Genomic DNA, 23,005 nt, shown 5'->3' with positions numbered 1-23,005 from the left:
TGTCATATAATTTTGAGCAACTCCTCGCATGCTTATTTGCCATCTGTATCTCTACTTCAATGAGTTGTCTGTTCAACTCTTTTGCCCATTTTTTAAATCAGGTTATTTCTTTTCTTACTGTTGAGCTTTATGAGTTCTTTGTCTATTTTGGATAGTAGTCCTTTATCAAATATGTCTTTTGCAAATATTTTTCTCCATCTGTGTCTTAGTCTTTTAAGGGTAATGGTTAACCTTTGGTGGGGGGATGAAGCTTTGTGGAGCCAAAAGAACATTTTAAAAGAATTCTATGATTTAGAACAACTCTTGAAGCTGCATTGTTAATATGATTTATGTTAGATTCATACATTATTTCATTATCTACCATGAAACCTGTCAGAATCAAAATGGCGCTCCTAACGTTAAAAAAAACAAAACAAAAACCCTAACAAATAAAATGAGGGAAGGTCATGAAGAGAGGGTTCTCATGATAACAAAAACTATCACAAGAGCCTCTGCAAAACCACAATAGTGCACAAAGCCCATTGCAACGTTACACAAAAAATACTTTTGCAAGGTAGTTTCTTTGGCCTAGCAACTGCCTATCTAGCCTTGGGGTGGTGTCACTCTTATTATTTATCTTTGTGGCCAAGGATAATCATTTTGAAACAATTATGTAATCCTCTTCATTTTGCTTTTAAAAATCGTTTTGTTCCTTTACCTCCCACACCCCTGGAATATGCACAAGGATTAACATGGCATGCACATTCTCATTGCAATGCCCTATTCCTGAATAAACATTTTCTTTTAGTGGGACTCTCTCTGTTTGTTATTTACACTGGTGCTACTAAACCAAGGTGGGATTTAACTGGGATCCCTAAAAAATCCCCTTATATTAAGAGAGACTTGGAATCCAGCAAAGGCTGATGCCACTTCTGGATCTCGGGAGGAAAGCCAGCTCCAGCCTGTGGTTCCTGTTAAAATGCAAGCCAGGCTTAGGTGAGACAAGAAATTCTTGTCTACTAAATTCTTCTTACTGGAAGAAAGAAGAGGTATTAGCTCTTAAGCTGAAAGAGGCTTGGACCAAAGCCTTCTTAAGAGTAAAAATATCCCTTATTACAACATGTTATTAGACTGTTGACTCTGAGAAAAATTCATTCTCACTAAGAAGACAGAAATCATAATCGCTGACTGAGCACTTGATTCCACCACCAATACTACCCAAACCCACTAGCAATGGTGGAATCAAATACCTGTGAAATAATTTAAAATATCTCTGGTGCAAGAAGACACGACTGCAGCATACTAGAAAATGAGAACTCACATATATCAACATTCTATTGCCTACAATAGAAAGTGCTCAGGTTACCCTATTTTGCCATGTATAATATGCTTCTGTGCTTTTTGGCCCAAACTTTCAGGAAAAAAATCTTTCATCTTAATTTTTATTTATTTATTTATTTATTTATTTATTGCAGTTTTTGGCTGGCGCCGGGTTTGAACCTGCCACCTCTGGTACATGGGGCCAGCGCCCTACTCCTTTGAGCCACAGGCACCGCTCTCATCTTAATTTTTTAATTTAAAATTTTATTTGTTTATATTTAGGTACTTTTTTTGCATAATAAAGGAATTTTAGTGCTTATTTTTAAACATATTTTGGTACAACAAATTTTATTAACTAAAAATATCAGCTAGATCGTTAGCTCCTGCCTAAAACGTATGAAGAAGAGAAATACATTGCTCTTTGTTGGCTAAAAATGCTTTCATTGAAAGTTTATTGTTAAGTTCCACAAAACTGATTATTGTATTCCAGGATATCACTTTGCATATGAATATCATTATTCTTGATGCATAAGCCTAACCCTAACCCTTTTAAATAAAATAATTAAAAACATGTGTGTAGGGCAGCACCTGTAGCTCAGAGGAGTAGGGCGCCGGCACCATATGCCAGAGGTGACGGGTTCAAACCCAGCCCTGGCCAAAAAAATAAATAAAACATTTATATAGACACGGAATGAGTATTACTTGTATATAATGTGTGTCCTTATTCTTCTGTCAAAAATGTGGGCAAAAAGTGCCCATAACATGTGACAAAGTACAGTAGTTTAAGCTAGGAGGACTTTATTATACCATATCTATCATAGTCACAGAAAGGTCTGAATAAGATCACCTTTGGGATGAGCTTTCAAAAAGTCTCCTAAAGCCACATTGGACAACTGAGTTTGTGGCCCTGCCACTATCAGGAAACTTCTGATCCTGCCACTGCCAGGACTCAGTTACTATAGCTGCGAGCTCCAAACCAGCAGCCATCAACAGCAGCAAAAATGAAGGAGCTGTGTATAGAGAATTCCTGTAATTTTATGTTGCCTTGGTGTTCGTTTTTTTGAGTACAAGCTTAACTTTCTCATAGCAAAAGCCAGCCTCAGTCACTCCCAACAGTTTCTAGTTCTATGCCACAGCCAAATGGCTGCAGGTAGTGGCCAGTGCTAACAAGTTAAAGACCTCTTTTCAGCTGGCAGAATGGACTCCTGCTGCTTCCTATATATGGACCATTCAGGCATTTGCCTGTGAAGTTAAAGTGGCCCATATCCTATTTCCTCACACGCACTTCCGGTTACCTACTGACTGCTTCTATCTTCAGCCTGACTCTTCATTCTTGTCTTGTGTCACCTGGGGACATAAGACTGCCCTCCTGATTCACTACTTCTTCCTTGCCCAGGATCTCTTTGAATTTGTTTTCTATTGGAAAAGAAGGTCTCTTTTGGAAGTGGGACCTCCCTAGACATCAAATCAGCCAGCACCTTGATCTTGGACTTCTCAGTCTCCAGGACAGTGAGAAATACATTTCTGCAGTTTATAAGCCACAAATCTGTGGTATTAGCAGCCCAAATAATTTAAGACATTCATCCTCCCAACCACATGTAAAGTAGGTATTTTTAATATGCTTATTCACTAGACACAGGAATCAAAATCAGAAAGGTGAAGTGGTTTGGTCATGTATTGAATTTCTGCAGTTTTCCCTGAAACACCAAGAACACTAGGTCAGTGAGGGCTTCAGAGGTAGTGTGTGCGGGGGTCTGTAAGAAGGAGAGGCAGCCAGTCCAGGGATTGGAAAGACTTCATTGGCAGAGAAAAGAGAGAAAAAGAGCAGGGTGGAGTCTGACCATTGAGTCAGATTGGTTGAGTAAGGTTTATAAAAAGTGCATTTATGTCTCAATATCAGGAAGACAATTTTTCTAACGACAGCAGCACGGCAACAAATTAAATGAGAAAAAAATCTTAAAGCTCGGCTGATGTAAAAGAAGAACACAGTAAAATTTGTTAATATATATATTTTCAAATCTTTGCAAACTAGCAATTTAAGGAAATTTACACAAATATCATTAGAATGTAGAAGCATTCACCTTAGTCAAAAACAATTCATGATGTCCAATACCAAGTGCTACTCTGCAAAAAGAAATCAATTTAAATGTTCAAGAAAGCAAGTGTCAACAACTGTAGATTATATAACTGTCTACTTTTTAATTCAAACAGCGTCCACAAACTTTGAATTAAAACCCATAGTAGACGCTCCGCCTCCGCGTTCCGGGTCCCACTGCCTGGCCTGCGCCAGTGGGCGTTTGAGACGCATGCGCGTGGGATAGAGAGAAAAGATGGCGGCGCCCAGCTTACCCACGCCAAAGCACGGGCACGTGGGCCGCGGCCGCTTTCGTGATGTGTACGAGCCCGCGGAGGACACGTTCTTGCTGCTGGATGCGCTCGAGGCAGCAGCGGCTGACCTGACTGGGTGCGAGGAGGGCGCGGGCGAGGCCCCTGGCGGGAGAGGGCTTGGGTGTCCTGCAGAGCGGCGGCAGGATGCCGGGGAGGATCACAGCCCTCAGCCCGAGGAGGCGGTGTCGGCCCACTTTGCAATGATTGATACCATAATGCAAGAAATGAGAATATACCGGTAGATGAAAGTAAAGACCGTGCCAGGGATATATCTCCTTTTGCCAAGGCGTTGCTTTGGTCTCGCGAGCTCTCTGCCTACTTGGCTTGCAGATGTATCTTTTCCTGTCAGCTGTTAATCTGAACAACACATTCCGCTAAAAGAGGTGTCATATTTCAAAGATCTGTATTGTATTTATGCCCTCTTAAATTTGGTGATATTTTTCCCCTAATAAAATGCCTCAACTCTTATTAAACTAGTTTTTCACTGTGGACGGTGGAACTCTGGGATTTACTGGACTATGGAGTGGAACAGTACTGTTTTATAACTTGTCTTTTATTTTCAAGATATCCCAGAAAGATTTACAAGCACAACTTGCTTTGCAAAGTATGCTGTAAAAGGAGCTGATTTTGTTGTAAAGTCTTGGTTGGATATTTCTAGCCTTGGAATTCTAATTATTTATGAGACCATGATAGTTACTTTCAAAGAGAAGCCACCTGGTAAGATACAGCCTTCTCAGAAAGGTTAGTCAGATGTGTGGACTGGTTCCTAAAGCTTGTAGCTGGGTAGTTGTTTGAGAATTTAAGATCTCTAGACAGTTGCATAAATGCCATCACACTGATCTTTGGAAGGGAGATAATTGGTGCTTTTGATGAGGCAAGGAAATAACTGAAAGATACAGTAGGATGAAGATTTTATTATATTTTAACAACATTCTAAGATTATTATTAGCTTTCTAAAATCAGATACTCAGATATTTTCCTAATTTGTATATACAAATACGGAATTTCTTTGCTGCTCTAAATCTATTAACAGTAAGATGGGGGACCCTTTTTCCCTAGGATATGATGTTTGATTTATGAATGTTACTTACTTAAAATTTGTAGAATGCAGGCTCAACACCTGTGGCTCAAGCGGTTAAAGTGCCAGCCACATACACCTGAGCTGGCGGTTCGAATCCAGCGTGGGACACCAAACTACAATGAGAGCTGCAACCAAAAAATAGCCGTCGATGTGGCAGGCGCCTGTAATCCCAGCTACTTAGGAGGCGGAGGCAGGAGAATAGCTTGAGCCCGGGAGTTGGAGGTTGCTGTGAGCTGTGATGCCACAGTACTCTACCCAGGGCAACAGCTTGAGGCTCTGTCTCCAAAAAAAATTGTAGAATACAATAAGTACATATGGTAAAGATACAAACCATATCATTTTAGGAACTATTAACTAGGAGCTCCATTTGGGAAGGGGTGATACCTTTAATATTAGTATTTCCAATCCTATGTTAACATTATTACATACTTTTTATGTAATGTTTTATTGAAATTAATTGAAAACCATCTGTGGTAATATATAACTATTTTATGAACTTAAAATATATTGTACACCCAAAATATTAGCAATTTGGGGTTATAAAATATTAAGCACAAAGTAGACATTAGAAATTATTTGTACATTTCCTATATATTTGCAGGTGGGTGATGATGCTGGAGAAATACACATTATAACTAGCATGAAAGTTGTTTCCTGTGAAATGTATTTTAATTCTACTATGCTAATCTTTTTTTTTGTTTGTTTTGTTTTTTTTTAGAGTAGAAATATGCCTTGAAGTAGGCTCAGGATCTGGTGTAGTATCTGCATTCCTAGCCACTATGATAGGTCCTCAGGCTTTGTACATGTAAGTATATCATATTTATCCAGATCTTCATTGAAAAATGCTCTATGATTGCTTGAATGAAATAATATTATAAGAAGACAATATGCATTTGATAATGTTATACTTAAGTATTGTAAAAGCCAATACTGCAAATTATGCTTCCCTAAAAATTATAATTTCATATTCAAAACTGCTCCATCATACTATAATACATAATTATAAAAGCAGCATAATTTTAGATCTCTAAATTTGATTCTTTTTTTAGGTAAATTATTTGATTATCAGAAAAAAGTTACTTAAATGTCTTTCTAAAAATTGGAAAATATAGAAAAATATAAAGAAGAAAAATTACCAGTAAATTTTAACCACATGTGATCAAAGTGCATGCCCTTCATTTTTGTTCTTTTCCTATGTTTTCAATTTAATATTGACTTATGATCATTTTCCTATTAAAAATTGCTTTTACATTTTATTTTTGGTGGCTGCATAGTATTCCTTCACTGTATATATCATAAATTCCTTCAGATGTATGTGTTTATATGTGTATTTTTCTATTCTTGGACCTTATATTAATATAATTGTCTTTCTTATAACAAATCTTTGTTCTCTTTTTCTTTGCTGTTAAAGCATTCTAATTTTGTTTTGTAATTCTGCTCTATATAGAATTAATTGAAAATTCCTTAAAACGTCCAGTAACAGATTTGCCTCATGGACATAGGGCATAGTTTTATTCTCTGTTTATAGGTGCACTGATATCAACCCCGAGGCAGCAGCTTGTACCCTGGAGACAGCACACTGTAACAAAGTCCACATTCAGCCAGTAATTACAGATTTGGTGAGTTGTTAATTTTTGTCCAGTAATAATTTTTTTTTCAAATAAGTTGAAGTCAAGATTTTTTTGGTCAAAGAAACTTAAGTAATTGAACAGTATACTCACTGAACAGTATACCCTATACAAAGTAAATCCTTTATTGATAGAATCCAATTTCTCCACAATTCAAAAGGAATTTATTGATATTGTGGATTGGGTATGTCAGGCATCTTATGATCAGAAGTGATCCCAGTTCAAACTAGCTTAAATAAAAGTTGATAACTTCACACATAGCTGCCTCCAGAAATTGAATTGATGTCATAGGCATCTTTTTCTTAGCTCTGAACTTCTCTATCTGCTAACTCTATTCCTAAGCAGTCTTTCTCTTCATACGAAGATGTTTGCATGTCTGTATGTTACTTCTCAGTCACTCCCCAAGGAAAGAAACTTTTCTATCAGTTACTTTAGCAGAAGCCCCAGAATGAGTATTGTTTGGGTCAATTTGGTTCCTATGCGTAACTCTCAATCTCTTGTTGTGGTTTAGGAGGATTAGAATATGGTGTTGATGGGCTTCTACCTGGATAATAGTCCCATCCCAGGAAGTAGGTTAGGATAAACCCTACCCAAGCCACTTGGATTAAGAGTGACAGGAGTTGTGCTCTCTGAACAAAAGTCAGAGATATAAAATGAGAAGAAAAGGAGAATGTGTCCTGGGCAGGTAAAAACCACTGTAGAAGCAGTATTTTATTTTAAGGTTGTTAACATCATGCATTTTCAAGTTGCAGTTGTTACAGTGTTTTAGATGATGTTGGTAAGATGTGGATAATTTTAAATTTGTAGACCTTTTTAGCTGTAAATGTGAAATGCCTTTTTATAAGCAAAAATCATAATAGCATGTACCAGGTGAACATAAGAGACACAAAATTGTTTCAGTGTTTCTTGACCAATATTATCTTACATTTATCAGGGTAAGTAATGTCTCACCTTTTTACATTTGCAAATGATTTTACAGCTTCAGAAATTAACCCAAAGACATAAGAAGTTCTTTTACTGGGCAGCTCCTGTGGCTCAAGGAGTAGGGCACTAGCTCCATATACCGGAGGTGGTGGGTTCAAACCCAGCCCTGGCCAAAAACTGCACAAAAGAAAAAAAAAAAAAAGAGGTTCTTCTCCTGTTATTAGAAGTTGTGCTGCTAATAAAAGCCAGAGTATCAAGAAAGGTACTCAACTGATTTATAGGAGATCAATGTAGTGACTTTTAATTTTTTAAAACATTTCTCTAACATGCCCATAATTAGTATTAAATGTATGCATTTGGTAGAAAAGTAAATTATTAGAAACAACACAGAATGTCTGTTTTTTTAAACAGGTGTGGAAACTGAAGTGAATGACCTTTTTGAAAGTTATACAGCTTGTAAAATAACAAATCTAGAATTTAAGCCCAGAGCTTCCAAATCCAAATCAGAAGTCTCACAGTTGTGTTAGGACATAACTGGTGGTTGTCTATTTCAGAATCAGTTCTTCAGTAGTTGACCGTCGTGATACTGAATATCAACTCTTGGCAAATAAATAAGCAAGAGAAAGGCACAAACATAGATATTAGGGTCAATTAACAAACTCTTTACATTTACCTGTATTCGGAACACTGGGCATAAATTATCACAACTATCATATAAAATAAAATCATTGTTTTGGATAGCTGAGATTACCTATTTAAAAAGTAGTATTTTCATTATATTTCATTTTTACTTTTAGGAGAATCTTTTGTTAAATTATGTTGTGTATTATTTATATACCTAAAACAAGCTGAATGTAATTTTACCTTTTATTGACGTAGAATCATTAATATGAATATTGATTATTACTGTTATGTGCAGGGTAGACATAAGTGCAGTTGCAGGCAAACTTTATGTTTCACCCTGTCTAGTGATAACCAAGGCCTTTCCAGACATTCTTTTACACCAGCTGTAGTCTGTAGTAATTTTGCATTTTTATTTTCTCTTTTTTTTTAAATTATTTATTTAGTTAGTTTTTTGAGACAGAGTCTCACTATGTCGCCCTTGGTAGAGTGCTGTCGTGTGATAGCTCACAGCAAACTCTTGGGCTTAAGTGATTCTCAGCCTCCCGAGTAGCTGGGACTATAGGTGCCCGCCACAATTCCTGGCTATTTTTTGGTTGCAGTTGTTATTGTTGTTCAGCAGGCCGGGGCTGGGCTCGAACCCGCCAGCCTTGGTGTATGTGGCCGGCGCCCTACTCACTGAGCTAAGAGCGCTGAGCCTTTGTTTTCTCTGTATATTTTTACTTGCTTTTTGTTGTTACATTTCGCTGCAGTCTATCAGTAGAACCTCTTCTCTCCCTTTTCATTGTGCTTTGTGCTAGAAAAGCAACAACCAATTTAGTTGACTTGTATTTAAACTAAGAGTAAGCTTTAAATTAACTCTGAATAAGTGTCTCTCATGTAAGTAAAGTCTCTCAAGAAAGTCTAGGTTTTTTGCTCTGTGATTTAAAACCTTATCACAGGCTCTTTTTGCTTACTTCTTAATTCTCGAATAAATTCCAGAGCTGTGAGACTACTCAAAAGCTGAATAGGGTGATTGAGGTGGGTGAGGAATGCTCATAATTATATCCCATTCTTAGTGACTTTCTTTTTAAGATCTATTTTCTCTTTAACTCAAAGACTTTCAATTTTTTTCTTAATTTAGTCAGTTTTTCCCTTTATTTAAAATCCAGTACTAAAATGATTATTACTACATGGTACCTCAGGGGCCATCATAAACAGTTACAAGGCAAATTCTTTTTTTAGTTTCCTTGCTCAACATTTCTGGAAAATTAATTTTTGGTATTCTTTTTTACCGTTTGAGAAAGTTAATTTCTTTATGGAACTGAAAAAAAAAAAAGATTTTGGCTATTTGAAATGTATTTCCTCCTCAGCATTATAACTGTGGGGGACACAAATTAGTCATCTTTTGACCTGCAGGCAAGGTTACATCTGAATTACTTCCCCCAGATGCTTAGCTTTTCTATTTTTAATTAAGTAAAGAAGTTCCCTTTGTAAGCCTCTCTTCAGAGGTAGTTACCTGTTCTCTTTCAACTGCATGATGAACAAGCTTACTAGGGTGAGAAAAATGGGATCACTTATAGACATGTGGATACAATGGAAATTCTTTTTTTTTTTTTTTTTTGTAGAGACAGAGTCTCACTTTATGGCCCTCGGTAGAGTGCCGTGGCCTCACACAGCTCACAGCAACCTCCAACTCCTGGGCTTAAGCGATTCTCTTGCCTCAGCCTCCCAAGTAGCTGGGACTACAGGTGCCTGCCACAACGCCCAGCTATTTTTTGGTTGCAGTTCAGCCGGGGCTGGGTTTGAACCCGCCACCCTCGGTATATGGGGCCGGCGCCTTACCGACTGAGCCACAGGTGCCGCCCCGATACAATGGAAATTCTAAGGAGTTGTTTCACATGTAAGCAGCCCAGTGATCTGCACAATATTCAGGTGGTATGACGAGTTATTAAATAACTTTGAATCATATAATGTGAAAGTTACTGACTCTTTAATTCTCTTTCAGTCATTATGATCACATTAAAAAGAAGGTCTCAGTTTGGCCTTTTTAGTACCTTTAGTAGAGAGAGAGCAGGCATGGGTTACACTGAGCCTGGCAACGGTAACTGTAACTTAGTAACATTTTTTTTTTTTTTTTTGGTTTTATTCTTTTTTTTTCTCCCAAATATAAATGTCATTTGGTTTTATTGCAAAGAGTTTGGGAGGTACAGAAAAGCACAGATATACAGAGAAGATAATAAGACAGTGAAAATCACCTGTGATCTACCATAAAGCCCAGCTAATTTCCATAATTTTCTTAGGTGTAAACTTAAGAGTATACACATTTGTAATGTTTTTGGCATATTATACTACTAATGTTTTGAGGCAAGACAATGACAATATGCATTTATTGTTATAATCATTTAAGTTATTTCCAGAAAATAACACTGATTTTTTCATGTATTGTAGTAATGTAAAGTCTCCCTCTGCAGTTAATTTATTTAACAAGAAAAGGGTTCATTTAAGAACAGTATCCAGTAATAATGGCAGGTATCTTGAAGAGATGGGGGAAAATGTGAAAACGTTAATAAAATAACTAAAGGTTTGGACACTGCCTTGAGATGCTTCGATATCCCATCTCAAAATACAGGCCCAGAATTCATGGGTAAGAATCAGAACAAAATCAATGTACACAGCTATGATTTAATACAAAAAAAAAAAAAAAAAGAATCAGAACAAAGTGATAACTGAAATTATTTTGTGGGTGAGAACTGATCCAGATAATAGTGTTTTTACTTTACTGTGTCTAAAAAAACAGAACAAAATCAAACACAATTTTTAAAACATTTATTTAATTCAATGAGAAACCACTTTAAATAGCACTTTGCCCTAAATGTACTTTCTTTAAAAAGACATTTTCTAGTTCCATAGAAAATTATACACAGTTTAAAGATTTTCCAAATGCCAACCTATTGCTATTTTCAGTGCCTCTTTCCAATACTTTTTTTTAACTTTTAAGTATTTTATTTTTAAAATTTATTTTTTCTACTGTAGAATCATTCCAGTATTTTCAACTTTTTCTTTCTTAGATATCTAGTACTCTGGGCCAATATATTTATAAGTAACTGAAGTAGAAAATAAAAATCCATCTCCTAATGTTTTCTGTTGTTCAGAGTCATTTTCTGTCATCTCATAAAACATTTCTCCTTATAAGAGCAAAAGCCTTTTAAAAATATTTTTTTTCTCTTATAAAAGATAAATGGTTAAGTTAGTGGATACTATGTAAGCTGTAAAGTTATGTTCAAATCTATGCAGAGTATATGCTATATAATTAGAGCTTGCCTCCTTCTTAGTTCATTTTCTTTTTTCTTTCTTTTTTTTTTTTTAAGAGACAGAGTCTCATTTTGTCACCCTGGGTAGAGTGCCTTTGCATCACAGCTCACAGCAACCTCCAGCTCTTGGGCTTAGGCAATTCTCTTGCCTCAGCCTCTCGAGTATCTGGGACTACAGGCGCTGGCCAGAAGGCCTGGCTATTTTTTGTTGCAGTTTGGCCAGTGCTGGGTTCGAACCCGCCACCCTCTGTATATGGGGTTGGTGCCTACTCACTGAGCCACAGGCACCAACCCTTAGTTCATTTTTTAAAAGTGAACCCAGAATGTAAATATCTGTACTATTAAAGAACAGAGATTTTGCTGAACATCTCATGTTTATACTGATAGTTTAATTTTCTTATTTTTAGTGAAGCACATTTAATCTTTATCTGAATGAAAATGTAAAAATATTTATCTCCACTTCTGTCTGTAAGTGTAGCCATCTAATGCATTTTTTTCTAAAACACGGGGGAATATTTTTAAAAATTGATTTGTTAATTATTTAACCCAAAGTCCTGCTTTGAATTAAAGCTGTTGTTGGATACATTTAGGTCAAAGGCTTGCTACCGAGATTGAAGGAAAAAGTGGATCTTCTGGTGTTTAATCCCCCATATGTAGTGACTCCCCCTGAAGAGGTAAGTTATCCCACGAAATTCAGTTATTAAATATTTTTGGATATTTTGTTTCTAAAAGCAAATGAACACTTCATTGTGTGACATTGGTCAGCTGCTACTAACACAAATTGTTTTGATTTTATTCCTCATTATCGGTAGTTGGGTACTAGGGGGTAGACACAGTAAAGGAACCTAAAAGTAATGGAAATACAAACTTTTCCCATGTCTGTCCTTAAAAATCCCATCCCAACTCATGCCGTGGTGTTTAAATTCACAAATTTATATATGAGGTTGGACAATTAAGTTCATGAACTCATCCTAGAAAAGTGCAACATACCTCACTGCTGAATGTCACCGCAGTCACCTTCAAAGTAAGCCACTTGCAGTGAAGACTTTGTTAACCAGTTTGATGAAAATATTTCAAATGGTATATAAAACCAGCACATTGTACCCCATGATTGCATGAATGTACACAGCTATGATTGAATAAAAAACACCACCACCAACAAAAGCCGCTTGGGAAGCTACGCACTGACGCCAGCGCCTAGTCCACTCTTCAAAGCAATTTTGGAAGTCTTTTCTGGAATGGCCGTCAGAGCTGTAGTTGTATTATCCTTGATGTCCTGCATGTCATCAGAATATCTTCCTTTCAATATTACTTTTATTTTCAGGTAAAGAAAAAAGTCACTGGGGGCCAGATAAGGTGAGTAGGGAGGGTGTTCTAACAGTTATTTATTTATTGGCTAAGAACTCCCTCACATACAGTACCATGTGAGCTGGTGCATTGTTGTGATACAAGAGCCATTAGCTGGGGCGGCGCCTGTGGCTCAGTGAGTAGGGCGCCGGCCCCATATGCCAAGGGTGGCGGGTTCAAACCCAGCCCCGGCCAAATTGCAATAAAAAAAATAGCCAGGCATTGTGGTCCTGGCTACTTGGGAGGTCCTAGCCTGTAGTCCCGGCTACTTGGGAGGCTGAGGCAAGAGAATTGCTAAGCCCAGGAGTTAGAGGTTGCTGTGAGCTGTGACAGCACAGCACTCTACTGAGGGTGACAAAGTGAGACTCTGTCTCTAAAAAAAAAAAAAAAAGAAAACAAAAAAGAGCCATGAGCTGTTTGTCAGTATTTTTAGTTAAGATTTTCCTGTCTCTATCAGTGTTTACTTGGCCTGATTTTGACGCACAGTTTGATGAATTTTTGCCATGTTTTTCAGCATTTGTGCTTGTTACTGGCTACCCTGACCTCTAGTTATCAGTGAGGTTTTCTCTCCCCTCACAAAAACATTTAATCAATTTGTACACTGCCATCGTCTTCACAGCATTATCCTCGTAAACTTGGACTGATATGTTTCTGATTTTACTTCCACTCTTGGGAAGATTAATAAGAAATTTACAAATGTTTATTTGTTGCTCTAATGTTCACACAGCAGCACATAAAATACACAACAGCAATAATGCATGCCACTCAGCAAGACAACACAAACTAGTGGGGAGACTAGTGAATAAAAAAAGGATATTCTGAAAACCCGGTGACTCGAATAGACTTCCTTTCTCTCCCATTCTGTTGCCTAAGCTGTGCACTTCTGAGCCCTGGCTGCCCAGACCTAAGAGGTAAGCAAGGCCTTGGGCTTTTTTTTGCATTTGCAACAAAGAGAACTAATTTAGTAATTCCTGTGAGCTGAGCAATTAACAAGAGAGCAGGATCAAAATACAATACAACCAAGGTGTCTTGGGGCTTAAAACATGTTGTATACACTAAAACATTAGGAAATGAATGAAAAAAGAATGTGGTCCCTGTCAAGACCTTAGTCTGTAATCTGCAAACTCAATGAAAGAAATAACTTCGGTGCACAGAACATGAAGATAAAAAGAAGAAAATCGCAAAGGTAAAAGGTAAGACACTTAGAGACCCAGGAGTCATAATATACACATAATAGGAGTTTGTACTTAAAAAAAAAGTTGTGGGTGAACTTACTGGTATAGCCAAAAATGTGATATAAGGTGCTGCTGGTTTGCCCTTGTGGTGTCTGAGGAGTGGACAAGTAGAAGGCAGACAGAAGGCCACCAAACCTGGCTGCTCTCCCGTGAAGACGGAGACCTCCTTTCTGTGGCCTGTAAGAATGCGACTGGTACCAGGCGAACTTCCTGGAGGGTTGTCTCTGGTGCGAGAGGATGAACATGGCTGAGTGTCCTTGGCGAGTAATATCACAGAGGGACCCTGATCCTTCTTGGAGCAGATGCTCCAAGGCAATAGGCCTGGCAGAGCCTGTCATCACCATGTGCGCCAGCACAGACAGTCTTACTGAAGAAACATCCAGAGAACGTGCTCCATCAAAATAAGAGAGTAAATGGAGAAAGTCATGAGTTCCAGAAAAAGGGAGAGTTTAATCCAGAAGCAAAGCAAAGAGAGTGCCGGAAAAGAGAAGTTTCTAGAAGGAAAGTCTTGACAAGAAACAGGAACTGATAAATTTCCTATTATGATTAAATTTGTGCAAAATTGTATTGAGAAGCTTATGATAGGCATGGGAATAATTACATTCAGTGAAAATGAATAGACATAGTGAATGCCCTTCAATAGCTAAATAAGATGTGATACTTTTCTACCATGAAATATTATCCAGTCATTACAAGAATGAATGAGGACTCTACCAGGTGACATGAAGAGATTCCCATTGGTGTAGTTGAATGAGAAAAGCAAGATGTACGTACGCATATGGAATTTAATAGTGTCTTTGTAAAATATGGACAAAGTGAAAACCTGTGTTTATAGAAGATAGTGCAGGGGCAGATGAGTAAAACAGTAAGGAAGGAAAAAGTGAAGCTTTTTTAAAGCAGCCATATGAACATATTCTCTTCTTTGTAAAATTACATATGCATATAGTTATAACAATAAATGAATTATTTTTAATGGGGAATTATTTGCCTTATTAAATGAATAAATAGCATGATGTATATAAACTGAATGATGTACAAAAGCCAGAAAAGGAAATCTTTTTTTTTGCAGTTTTTGGCCAGGGCCGGGCTTGAACCCATCACCCCCGGTATATGGGGCCAGCGCCCTACTCTTGAGCCACAGGCACTGCCCAGAAAAGGACATCTTTTTTTTTTTTTTTTTTTTTTTGTAGAGACAGTCTCACTTTATGGCCCTCGGTAGAGTGCTGTGGCCTCACACAGCTCACAGCAACCTCCAACTCCTGGGCTTAAGCGATTCTCTTGCCTCAGCCTCCCAAGTAGCTGGGACTACAGGCGCCCGCCACAACGCCCGGCTATTTTTTGGTTGCAGTTTGGCCGGGGCCGGGTCTGAACCCGCCACCCTCGGTATATGGGGCCGGCGCCTTACCGACTGAGCCACAGGCGTCGCCCCAGAAAAGGACATCTTAATAGGAAGAAAATAGTTGTGTTGGGGTTAAAGTAATTTCTTCAAAATATTCCTTAATTTTGAAAAAAACAGTAAACTCGTGGATTTTGTTTCAAGAGTATAATTAGGTTGGGGAGGTCGTGGTGGCTCATGCTTCTAATCCTAACATTCTGGGAGGCCAAGGAGGGTGGATTGCTTGAGGTCAGGAGTTCAAGACCAACCTGAGCTAGAGGGAGATACCATCCCAAAAAATAGCCTGGTGTTGGCTTGATGCCTATAGCACAGTGGTACAGTGCTAGCCACATACACTGAGAGTGGCGGGTGCCTGTAGTCTCAGCTACTTGGGAGGCTGAGGCAAGAGAATCACTTACGCCCAATAGTTTGAGGTTGCTGTGAGCCGTGACGCCACATACTCTACCAAGGGCAACATCATGAGACTGTCTCAAAAAAAAAAAAAAGCCTGGTGTGGTGGCAGATACCTGTAGTCTTAGCTACTTGGGAGCCTGAGACAAGAGAATTGCTTGAGCCCAGGAGTTTGCGGTTGTTGTGAGCTATGAAGCCACAGCACTATACCAAGAGTCTCAAAGTGAGACTGTGTCAAAAAAAATTAAAAAAAGAAAGGAACATAAAAGAATATAATTAGGTTGTTAGAGGAGAAATGCTTCCTTATACATAATGCACGGGTTCTTTAAAAAGGTCTGTTTCATACTTTAAATGATGTAGAAGAGAGCCAGATGAATCGAGACACTCTGAAATCTTGTCTGTGCAGTGATCTCTTACAATACAAGCATTTCTGATTTCTACTATATTAAGTGTGAAAGCTACTCTTGTCTCTCAGTTTAAGCATTGTATTCATAGTACCAAATATTAGCGAACCTTTACTATGTGCAGGGCAGTGTTCTGAAAACTTTAAATATACATTGTTTATTCTTAACAGTGGATAAAAATATTATATCAGTTTTTGGGTGTGGTGCCTGTGGCTCAGTGGGTAGGACGCTGGCCCGATATACTGAGGCGGGTAGGGAACCTAGCCCCAGCCAAACCGCAACAACAACAAAAAATAGCCGGGCATTGTGGTGGGTGCTACTCGGAAAGCGGAGGCAAGAAAATCGCCCAAGCCCAAGACCTGGAGATTGCTGTCACAGCACTCTATTGAGGGCGACAAAGTGAGACTGTCTTTAAAAAATGTGTTTATATATATATTAGTTTTCTTATTGTATATATAGAACTATTATTTTTCTAGTTTTACAGATAAGGGAGGAAACTAATTCACACAGTTTTCTTTTAATTAAAAAAATTGTATTAGAAGCATTCAGAATGTCAACAAAACAGCTGCAACTTTTTTTTGCAATTACAGAGTGGTATTCAGTTAACAGAACAATAATTATTTCATATAAGATGCATCAGAGACAACTGAAGATGAAAAAACTACCATCCCCACATATAACTAATTTGTCCTGTGCACCAACAAGAACCTGCTGTAAATTTCCATGCCAATTTACAACCCCCATACTGTACCAGGCAAGGTTAGTGGCTACTGAAAATACCACCAGGACAGGGCTATCTAAAGACATTCAGTAGTGTGTTAACTATACAAAAAAAGACTCTGTACAGTTTAAAAACAAATCTTACACACTTACATTTCAATTTTTTTCTTTAAAAGGAGTGAGTTGTGTACAGGGGGGTTAAATGCTTTATAGACAAGAAAAAAAACTGCACTAGAACCAACTTATTCATCATCTTCATCTTCTTCATCTCCCTCCCCTCCTTTTTCTTTCTTTTTTCAGCCTTGACGACTCCCTTTTTCGCTGCATCAAGCTTTCCTTGAGCTCAGTCTGCAGCAATATCCTTTTCGTATTTTTCCTTCAGCTTTGCAGCCTTCTTTTCATCATGCTGCTTGTCATCCGCAGCAGTGTAATTCCACATCTCTCCCAGCTTCTTTGCAACATCACCAATGGACAGGCCAGGATGTTCTCCTTTGATTTTTGGGCGATACTCAGAACAGAACAAGAGAAAGGCCGAAGGAGGCCTCTTGGGTGCATTGGGATCCTTGAACTTTTTTGTTTCATAATGGGCCTTGTCCGTCTTTGCCATACCTTCAAATTTTCCTTTCCTTTAGCAGACATGGTCTTCCGCCTCTCTGAACGCTTCTTAGAAAACTCTGAGAAGTTGACTGAAGCATCTGGGTGCTGCTTCTTGTGCTCCTCCCAACAAGTTTGCACAAGGAATGCATGTGATGACATTTTGCCTCTCAGCTTCTTAGGAGCTCCTTTGCCCATGTTTAGGTATTTTTCCTCAGCGAGGCACAGGGTGGCCCGGTGCCCATCCAGCTCTCACTTGCCCCGGCGCTGTCTCTATGGAGCTCAATGTACTGCAATGGCTGTCTAATTCACAGTGATTATTAATTTACCCAAGGTCACATAAACAAGGAAACTGTGGAACTTAGAGTCAAGGTTACTGCCTTTTTTGTCAGTAGTGAAATGTTATATACTTGTTTGTGCTATCATTTGTCAAAAGAGTTTATATATAAAAAAAGATTCAGCTTATGATCTAATGGAACTTGACTTAACAGCAAACAGTCTTTCCAACTGGTCACAGGTAGGAAGTCAAGGAATAACAGCAGCCTGGGCTGGCGGCAGAAACGGTCGAGAAGTCATGGACAGATTCTTCCCAGTGGCTTCAGATCTCCTTTCACCAAGAGGATTATTCTATTTAGTTACCATTAAAGAAAACAACCCAGGTAATATAGACCAGTTTATCATTTAACTATTTACTTTGCTGAAATCAAAAGTTAATAACAAACCATAAGATAACCTGACATGTTAATGAATTTAATCACTGCCAAGGCATAAATTCATGTTGAAAGAGGAAAGAGATTTTTAAAAGGTCATTTTTCATTTTAAAAAGTATCATTGTCTTTTTTGTTGGCAGTTTTTTCCCCATTTGTAAACTCATACTCAAACACAAAATCTCTAATTTCTTCTAACAGCGCATAACAGCGCACCCTCAGCCTTGCAGATTCTCTCTACCCTCTAGTCTTCATGCCCTTCCCAATCATGCTGTATACTCTTTGGTTCAGATGAAGTTTTGTCATGAAAGCTACTTTTTTTTTTTTTTTTTTAATAGATTTTTATGTCTTGTTTAGGTTACTTTAGGTTACAATTTATCATAATCTTTCTTTTTCTATATACCTCATGTTTGATTATATTCTCAACCCCCAATCACAATAAATGGTTACTAAGTTTTCTTTCTTGTAACTCCATTTTTTTAGTCTTTTTATATACTTATAAAAGATTTTTCTTTTCTCAGTATGCCTGAAAGAAGCAAGCTACTCCATTTACCCTGTGTAGTACCACTGTTCAGTTTCTCCCACTTTCATTGACCTTTTTTATCCAAAGAGAAGAGTATAGGGCAGAGATTGAGGTTAGTAACAAGTAAAATTAACTTTCCTATTGAGTTCACAGTAGGCTGCCACTGCAAAGCAAGACATTCAGTGTAGTTAGAATCCTCAGCCACACTTTGAAAATACAAGGTGCACCTGGCTGTGTGAAGTCCAGGTTCATTTCAGCAGACATTTGCTTGCTATACATTGTTTTGTCAGACGAATATAATTTGTATGTAATCTGTGTTTATTATCTTATTAAACTATTTAGTAATCATACACATCCAAATGATTGAATGGGCTTTACCTTTTATTTTTATTTTTATTTTAGAGGACATTTTAAAAACAATGAAGACAAAAGGTCTGCGAGGGACCACTGCACTTTCCAGGCAAGCAGGCCAAGAAGTCCTTTCAGTCCTCAAGTTCACCAAGTCCTGACAGACAGTGCGTTCTGAGTGCTACTGGAAACAGTGCATTCAGCATGTTTTGGAACTGAAGTCGTTCCTTGTTAATCAAGGAATGACATTTGAGTTATTTCAAATTTCTCAAAATTTCTTTGTTATCGTACCTTTTATATATAACAGTTTCTTATATTGTTATGGATATAAAGGTAGGATATTTCCTTTCACCCAGGAATCAGGCCTACAGAGTTATTTACACAAGTGTAAGTAAATATGTGTATATTTTTATTTTATACATAAAAGGTACATCTTTGCAAACGTCTTTTTCTCTGTACCTATCCTATCCCAATCCCCAACAGAAGCAGTTTCCTTCTAAAGTTTAGTCAGATTTATTTCCTACCCTCTGACATGTAAATGTTGTGCCAGTAAGTCTAGAATAGTGGCTACTTTGACTTCACTAAGTCCAGTCAGCAAAATGTCATCAATAGAAGAAGTTTGTTATATATCATCAATATAAGAATTTGTTATAAACAAATTCCCTTGTTAATCAAGGAACGACATTTGAGTCATTTCAAATTTCTCAAAGAAGAAGATGGAAAGGTGGGGTATTTCCTTTCACCCAGGAATCAGGCCTACAGAGTTATTTGCACAAGTGCAAGTAAATATGTGTATGATATTTATATTTTATATATAAAAGGTACATATGAAAGGATGTTTATTTCAGCATTGTTTATAATTGCAAAACAATAGAATCAACTTAACTATCCAGCAGTAAGGAGATTGGTTAAATAAATTACAGCATGTTCATTTCACGGAACTTGCAGCCATTGAACATGAGTCAGTCTGTACGTACCAGACGGGGATCCATGATGTGAAGAGATCAAGTTGCAGTATGATACTTTGCTATATGCATATTTTTAAAAAACCAACGAGGGCGGCGCCTGTGGCTCAAGGAGTAGGGCGCCGGTCCCATATGCCGGAGGTGGTGGGTTCAAACCTAACCCTGGCCAAAAACCACAAAAAAAAAAAAAAAAAAAAAAAAAATGAGGGATGTTTATGTATATAAATGCATCTTGGAGATTATAGAAAATGGGAATGGAGGAACTTGAGTGGTGGCCTTTGATTTGCATAGTGATAATGTTGGAGAATGACAGTGGATTTTCATAAGCTTACCCAGGTGGTGACTCCACTTGGAACTGCTGTACCAGATGTGGTTTCATTACTGAGCAAATGAACATATCCGCTGGTGCCTATTTTGCAGCTGTTCATAGGCAAATGTCTTTTTTCTCTGTACCTATCCTATCCTAATCCCCAACAGCAGTTTCCTGCTAAAGTTTAGTCAGGTTTATTTCCTACCCTCTGACATGTAAATGTTTTGCCAATAAGTCTAGAATAGTGGCTATTTTGACTTAGCACTAAGTCCAGTCAGCAAAATGTCATCAGTATAAGAAGTCAGTGTGATATCATGAAGGGAAAGGTGATCAGAATCCCTGCAAACTAAATTATGACATGGAGCTGGAGAGTTGATATACCACTGAGGTAGAGGATAGCATCCCTGGAGTTCCTCATTCAGGAGGTCTGGGGTGGGACCGGAGAATGTGCATTTCCAACAAGTTCACAGGTTTGATAAATTAAATGGTAGTCCACAAAGATATCAGAGCCTAATCCCTAGAATCTGTACATGTTGTTTTACATGACAAAAGGTGAATATTGTAAATCAAAAGATGTTATTAAATGGGAGATTTTGAAATGGGGAGATTACCTGGGTTATCTTTGTGGACCTTACATGCGGTCACTTACATCCTTTAAGAAGGAGGCAGAAGAAAATGCTACCACAGCAGAGAAAGTGATGGGACTGATCCCGGAGATAGTGATCGGAGTGATGTGATCAAGAAGTGTCAGCAGCCAGCAGTTAGCTGGAAGAGGAAAGGAACAGGTTGTCTTCTAGAGCTTCAGGAGGAAGCGTGGCTCTGCTTACACATTAATATTGGCCCAGTGTAATTTATTTCAGACTCTGTGGGAGAATATATTTCTGTTATTTGAAGCCACCACATTTGTGATAATTTGCCATAGCAGCCACAGGAAACTAATATACCATGTGATGATAATGATGTTGGTCTTCAAGAAATAAAGTTTACCAAAAGTAATAAGAATAAAAAGCCTAGGTAATTATATGTTCATTATGAAACTCCCCCTAAAAAATTAAAACAATTTTTGGTACACATAAGTTGAGTTTTGTAGCATTTTCAAAAAGATTTCAGTTTTATACAGTCTTCCAGAGAAACAAAAAGAATGCCCAGTCCCTATATTAATGAGAATAAGATAATAGTTAATAACCCCAGAATCTGCAGAGCTTAGCAATTTAAAAAGTTCTAGTTGTTCAGGTTATAATCCTGAGTGGTCATGGGGAGGAGAAAAAAAAGAAGAGCTCTCAAAGCCCATGATGTTATTCAGGAACCCAGAATCTTTCCATCTTGTGATACCCCATCTTCAACATAGACTTGTGAGGATGGAATTGACACATTGGAAATTTCTAAGGGCTGGGTCTCTACATGGCTTCCATCTGCATTTGTTTCATTGGCCAGAACTCTTGACGTGTGGTCCCAGCATAACTGCAAAGGTCTCCAAAGCAATTCAGCCATCCCAGAGACATGAGGGAATAAAGGGACATTGAAGAGCACAAGCCGCTTTTGCTTTGGGGGAGGAACCCTTCTCACTTGCTCTTGTGATTCAACTCCACCTTTCAAAATCTTCTGCCTTATCTATTCTTTCCCTTGGCCACATTTGACATGTTACCTGGTGCCAGCATCACATCCAATCTCTAACCTCAAAGTGACCGTGGAAAGGGGCAAGAACAGTGGAATACAACTTGGAGTACCACACGTCCCCAACCCTGATCCTTCTAGAACTTTGGGGGGACTGAGAGATTTTTGCAATTGTCTTCCTCTCAATGGTTGTTTTAGGAATATTCAGGATTCATAGTTGTTTTGTTTTTTTTTTTTGAGTGTGCTATGTTTTGGGGTTTTTTAGGACAATTTACATAAAAACATACTAGGCTTCTAATATATTTTCTGCCAGTCAGTCCTAAATGCTGGTTCATTACCTGTAACTTATTTTCTCCTAGAGATAGTTCTCAGGTCTCTTTTGTATGTTTGCTTCCTCCTACCAATGCCTTTTCTTTTTTTAGAAATGGTGGCTCCTAATAAGACTACATTATCCTTACTATTTGGGATCTAGAAGCTGTCAGATTTCTTGATCCTTTAATACCCCACATTTGTAGGCTCTATGACTTATTACCTGTTATAAGTTGTCTGGTTTTTTCCTATAACACCTTGCCAAGTGTAATCAATGACAATCAACATACACTACAAATACTGTTTTCCAACCTGTTCCCCTTAAGTTCAGTTGGTAATTAATGCCATAGATCACAGTTTTACCAGTTGTTTTGCCAATGTATAAATAACTTCAGTGGTCGCCACCTTTCCAGCTTCTGACAGTAGTTTCCTTACCTCTCCTCACCCCTCTCCCCCAAATGACTAAACCACTACCAAGTATTTTAGGGTTTTATCACAGCAGCCTTCCACTACCGTGCATCAAGTCCTTCATTAGTGACACAATAAAAGTTTATCGCTCGTTCATAGTACAGTCTAATGAGATTTGTCCAGGGAATGGCAAGTATTCTATTCCATTCAGATACTCAGGATCCTTCTATTTTGTGCCACCATCACAGTCAGCCTGTAATCTGTCAGCATGGAGAGGGGAAGAAAAGGGATAGCATGCATGGGAGGTTTTTATGAGCCAGTCCTGGAAGGAGCGTAAGTCCCTTCACAGTCCAGTGGCTGGAACCCAGTCAGATGATGCCAATATACTTGAGCTGTATGCCCAAGAAAGGAGGTAATTCTTGTAATTATTTCCCCAGATAATTGTATTAAACCTTATAACAAAACCTTAATAACAAAACCAGATAAGGGTTATGTAAGAAA

The 23,005-nt window shown here is 38.1% G+C and overlaps 1 protein-coding gene and 1 pseudogene across 1 annotated transcript; one reads left to right on the top strand and one right to left on the bottom strand.

Annotated features, from left to right (window-relative positions):
- Positions 1-3,629: 3,629 nt before the first annotated feature.
- N6AMT1 (N-6 adenine-specific DNA methyltransferase 1) lies at positions 3,630-21,895 on the top strand. The gene is made up of 6 exons (XM_053564945.1): positions 3,630-3,763; positions 5,487-5,573; positions 6,297-6,387; positions 11,825-11,908; positions 17,838-17,979; positions 18,953-21,895. Exons 1-6 carry the CDS (start codon positions 3,630-3,632, stop codon positions 19,057-19,059), a joined length of 645 nt encoding a protein of 214 aa, XP_053420920.1. The 3' UTR covers positions 19,060-21,895.
- On the bottom strand, positions 16,455-17,853 carry LOC128567613 (high mobility group protein B1-like; annotated as a pseudogene).
- Positions 21,896-23,005: the final 1,110 nt, after the last annotated feature.

Source organism: Nycticebus coucang, chromosome 16, assembly GCF_027406575.1.
Source record: "Nycticebus coucang isolate mNycCou1 chromosome 16, mNycCou1.pri, whole genome shotgun sequence".
Lineage (NCBI taxonomy): Eukaryota > Metazoa > Chordata > Mammalia > Primates > Lorisidae > Nycticebus > Nycticebus coucang.
Note: the sequence above shows the minus strand (reverse complement) of the source record. Positions and strands in the feature narration are given on the sequence as shown.